Source organism: Triticum dicoccoides, unplaced genomic scaffold (assembly GCF_002162155.2).
Source record: "Triticum dicoccoides isolate Atlit2015 ecotype Zavitan unplaced genomic scaffold, WEW_v2.0 scaffold42668, whole genome shotgun sequence".
Taxonomy (NCBI): Eukaryota; Viridiplantae; Streptophyta; class Magnoliopsida; order Poales; family Poaceae; genus Triticum; species Triticum dicoccoides.
In genome coordinates this window covers 1-4895 of record NW_021271535.1, presented here as the reverse complement: position 1 = coordinate 4895, position 4895 = coordinate 1, and the positions used below count along the sequence as shown (strand labels likewise).

Here is a 4895-nt window from a genome sequence, read left to right as displayed (position 1 = left end):
CGCCACGGCCTCCGCCCCACGCTCGTCACCACCCGCCACGTGCTCTCCGTCACCCCGCTCCCCGGCGCGCCCTTCCGCGTGGCTCCCATCTCCGACGGCTTCGACGCCGGCGGCTTCGCCTCATGCCTTGACACCGACGAGTACTTCTCCCGGCTGGAGGCCGTGGGGTCCGAGACGCTGAGGGATCTCCTGCTTTCGGAGGAAACGACCGCGGTGCGCGTGCTAGTGTACGACTCGCACCTGCCGTGGGCAGGGCGGGTGGCGCGCGCGGCCGGCGTGCCTGCCGCGGCGTTCTTCTCGCAGCCGTGCGCTGTGAACGTCATCTACGGTGAGCTGTGGGCGGGTCGGCTGGCGCCGCCGGTGACGGACGGGCGTGAGCTGCTGGCGCGCGGAGCGCTGGGCGTGGAGCTGGGGCCGGAGGACGTGCCGCCATTCGCAGGGGCGCCCGAGTCGCAGCCAGGGTTTTTTAAGATGTCGATTGGGCAGTTCGACGGGCTGGTGGAGGCGGACGACGTGCTCGTCAACTCATTCAGCGACATCGAGCCAACGGTTAGTCGTGTTCCTGTACTCTCTACTCACTCAGTGGAATGGGTTTTGCAAATTAACATGGAACTTTCCCGCAAAATATATATTTAACATGGAACTTTATTCTCCATCTTTGTTAATTAGGGAAGTTAACTAGGTTTTTAAAGAAAACTTGGTGCTTGACATTTTGCCAACGGAGCAGGAGGCAGAGTACATGGAATTAACGTGGGGAGCGAAGACCCTAGGCCCCACCTTGCCATCGTTTTACCTCGAGGACGATCGTCTGCCCTCCAACAAGTCTTATGGTTTCAATCTTTTCGGCGACGATGCACCGTGTTTGGATTGGCTAGAGGAACATAGCATCTCCTCTGTTGTGCTTGTATCCTACGGGACTTTCTCGAACTATGACACAACCCAGCTGGAGGAACTTGGCAATGGAGTATGCAGCTCAGGCAAACCTTTTCTATGGGTTGTTAGGTCCAATGAGGTACACAAGTTATCCGAAGAAGTCAAGGCAAAATGTGAGAAGAATGGATTGATTGTTTCTTGGTGCCCCCAACTTGAGGTTCTGGCACATAAGGCCATCGGTACGTATGATATCACAAGACCATATTTGTTTCCTCCTCGTATGAAAATTAATTAAAAACTTGATAAACACATAAACTCATAATAAAATTTGTTTTTTATTTCATAAACATATATGTATATGTAGGTTGTTTTGTTACTCATTGTGGCTGGAACTCGACACTTGAGGCATTTGTTTGCGATGTACCTATTGTGGGAATTCCGCACTGGGCGGACCAACCCACCATCGCAAAGTATGTGGAGAGCGCATGGGATATGGGTGTGCGAGTGCGGAAGAGTGAAACTGGATTTCTAAGGAGTGAGGAGGTCGGGAGGTGTATTAGGGAGGTCATGGATGGAGAGAGGAAGAACGAGTATAAAAGGAATGCAACAAAGTTGATGCAGAAGGCTAAGGAGGCAATGCGAGAAGGTGGAAGCTCCGACAAGCATATTGCTGAATTCGCTGCAAAGTATTTGTCAATTTAAAATTACAGCAATGCAATCTTCATCTCAAGATAAGCAAATAGGCAATGATTTTGAGGCACAATATGTCTAGAGAGGATGGGCATTTTCCGTATGTAATTAGAGTGCTATATTCCCTACTTTTAGAAGGATGCTTAACTTTTCATATATCAATGACTCGAATGATGGCTTGAACGTTCTATGTCAATGAGTTAAATTACATAAATTTATATGAGGATTATAGCGAAAATACCCAATGGAATGGGTCTAGTTGCACCCATATGGAAAAAATATTTAAAAAAATTGAAAAAGTAACTCTATATTATATACATGGTATGTTCTTGAAAAAACAATTGCCAACATTAAGGCAAGCTAATTACTCCCTATTTCATATGAGATGCTTTGGATACATATGCTATTGTAGCATTGCTAGATAACTATAAATTGTTTTTTCTATCATACAAGCACGGCGCCGGCCTCGTTCGCCTAGCTAGCTAGCGGCGTGCATGCATGCATGCACGTCTCAACCCAGGAGCACGGCGAGGACATGCATGCATGCATGCGTGGAACTGCCGGAGGCACAGTGAATGTCGTACGCACGTGTACGTGATGCCATGCATCTCGTACGTTCGCCTCGCATCTCCATTGCTTTCATTGATGATAAAGATCATATCACATGTCACAACCTCACAAAACTAAAAGAAACAGCAAAACCCTAGCTTTTTTCATTCTGCGGATGAAAACGCTAGCTTTTGCTCTGAGGAGCACCAGCCAAGAAAGGAAAATACAATGAAGACCGAAGAATCCCCTGAGCGCATCACGCCAACACCCGTCATCTCCCCCCGGCAGCACCACCACAACAGTCACGAAAAGGAATATATATTATTATTTTTACAAATCACCTCCTTAATTACTCGAGCTCGACGCGGCTCCATCACTGATATGCGGCTTTGCGGACCACTAAGGTGGCTCACCAAAGGCGAAGCCATTGTCGTTGAACGAATCAAACTAGGGCAACACTCCGGACACACCGTCGAACTCCAGATCTAGCATCCCCGCACGACTAAGACGTAGGAGGAGAAAACCATAACTGCTTCCACCATCTTTCAGATACCGCCGATGCAAACCACAATCTGCATCCGCTCCTGGATTACCTCCCAAACACCGCGCCGGCGCTGTTGCAAACGCCGTCGCAACGGCGGAGCCCGAGGACACAAGTTCACCACGAGGATGCCCCCGCCGCCACATCATCCTTGCTTGAACAGTCTGGTTTTCAAATCCAACCCCAAATAAAGACAGGATCGCATCGTCAGAGAAGGATATGAAGATTCTTTATTCAACAGCGCTATCGTCGCCGCCGGAGCAAGACGATGAACAACCTAAAAACCTAAGTAACTAATGCCTAAACATTCCACACGCGTGGACCCATCATCCCCCCACACCACCAGAGGACAGCGACGGAAATGAGATCGCCTTTTTCTTTCTTCCCTAAGAAGAAAGAAAACGCAACAGATTTGGAGACTACATCTGCATTGCGTGCATGCTTGGGAGTTGCTGCTATCTCTAGTACGTACATGTGTATATGTATCCGTACGCAAATACAAATAAATATGACCCTCGCTAGCTAGGAAATGATCATGATCCGTATATATTAAGAGGATCTCAAAAAAGGATCCTTGTTTTAGTTATTTGGCTGGCCCTGGCCGTACCTCGCCTCTCAAGCCTGCCCACGTAGACGTCCTAGTAGTAGTACATCGCTCCATGCCTCCATCCATCGCAAACCTTCTCCAGTTCCCTCCCAGTCCCAGATCCTCTCCCTCTCAATTCAAAAAAATAAAAATAAAAAAAAAATCTCTCCCTCTCTCTCTCTTCCCAGGTCGCCGGCCGGCCGGCCACCGTGAGACAAATCACTTGGCTACCACGGAATCTCCCAAGCACCACCGTACGTCCCGTCAACTTGGTCTGCCGGCCGGCCACCGTGAGACAAATCATTTGGCTACCACGGAATCTCCCAAGCACCACCGTACGTCACTACCGGAACAGGGCTCTATGCCGACAGCCATATATATGCCGACGGCCCCCGTCGGCCTTGTCTGGGCTATGCCGACAGTCATATCCAGGCCGTCGGCGTAATAAAGCCGCCGGGCTATCCAGAGATATGCCGACGGCCCCCGTCGCCCAGATAGGCCGTCGGCTTACCCCAAGTTACGCCTACAGCGGCCGTCGGCATATATGGGCCGTCGGCATAGTTGCGAGCCCGGCGATACCGCTCGTGCCATGCGGCTAACGGCGTCTGATCTATGCCGACGGCCGTGGCGGGAGGCCGTCGGCATAGATGCCCTTGCCACGTCATCGACCCGAGGCGCACCGACCACCACCTATGCCGACGGCTGCCGTCGGCATAGATGCCACATCACTGATCCGCGGCGCGCCGGCCATCTGCCCTATGCCGCAGCTATGCCGACGGCTTTGCCGCCGGCATAGTTTTTTTTTTCTTTTTTTCGTAGCTATTTTTTTCATAGTTTTTTTCTTTTTTTTCCTTTTTTTGCCACGTCATCGATCTTTTTATCATAGTTCCCTTATCCACTTCCCGGTCACCCCTTCCACTCGTTAGTTTTTTTTCTTTTTTTTTCATAGCTATATTTTATGTTTTCTTAAATATTATTATTTGACTAACTTACATATAGTACGTGTTAATAAGCATACATACATTATTTTTCGGTTCTGTACACAGCGGTATGACCCGGCTCACGAGCGGTGCCACCGCTAGCCGGCACCTGGAATGGGGAACAGCCGCATCGGGTCTATACGAAGGGGACTTTGCTCCCAAGTGTTTATATATATATCGGATGACCTACCACAACCGGGTGGTGTTGTGGCATGTCCGAAGAGGCGGCACGTGTCTCCGGTGCGTGGCCCCCCACACGGACGGCGCCGCCAGCGGCACCTGGAGGGGGGAAACTGCCGCGTCGGTTCTACACGGAGTGGATTTAGCTATGGGTTTGGCCCGGATGTTGCTCCCGGGTGTCCCTATGGGCCGACCCGACACAACCGGGTGGAGAGGTCCACTGGTCAAAGCCCGTCCGTGGGAAGTCAAAGGGCTAGATCTCGTGGTCAACCGCTCCAGGGTTAGGCGGGACAGGGGCCCTGGGGGGGGTAGCAATGCCACCGGAGCGTCGTACCAGACCCTCATACATACGGGGTGGTGTTGTGGCATGTCCGAAGAGGCGGCACGCGTCTCCGGTGCGTGGCCCCCCTCACGGAAGGCGCCGCCGCCGGCACCTGGAGGGGGGAAACGGACGCGTCGGGTCTACACGGAGTGGATGTAGCTGTGGTTTTGGCCC

General features: G+C 51.4%; 1 protein-coding gene across 1 annotated transcript in view; it reads left to right on the top strand.

Moving 5' to 3' along the window:
* LOC119346523 (UDP-glucosyltransferase UGT13248-like) overlaps nucleotides 1–1649 on the top strand; it is a 5208-nt gene extending 3559 nt beyond the window's left edge. Inside the window, exons 2-4 of the mRNA XM_037615856.1 lie at nucleotides 3–549; nucleotides 728–1112; nucleotides 1238–1649. Coding sequence (XP_037471753.1) covers nucleotides 3–549; nucleotides 728–1112; nucleotides 1238–1575 — 1270 coding nt within the window. The 3' untranslated portion in view covers nucleotides 1576–1649. The remainder of the gene's footprint in view (nucleotides 1–2; nucleotides 550–727; nucleotides 1113–1237) is intronic.
* Nucleotides 1650–4895: the final 3246 nt, after the last annotated feature.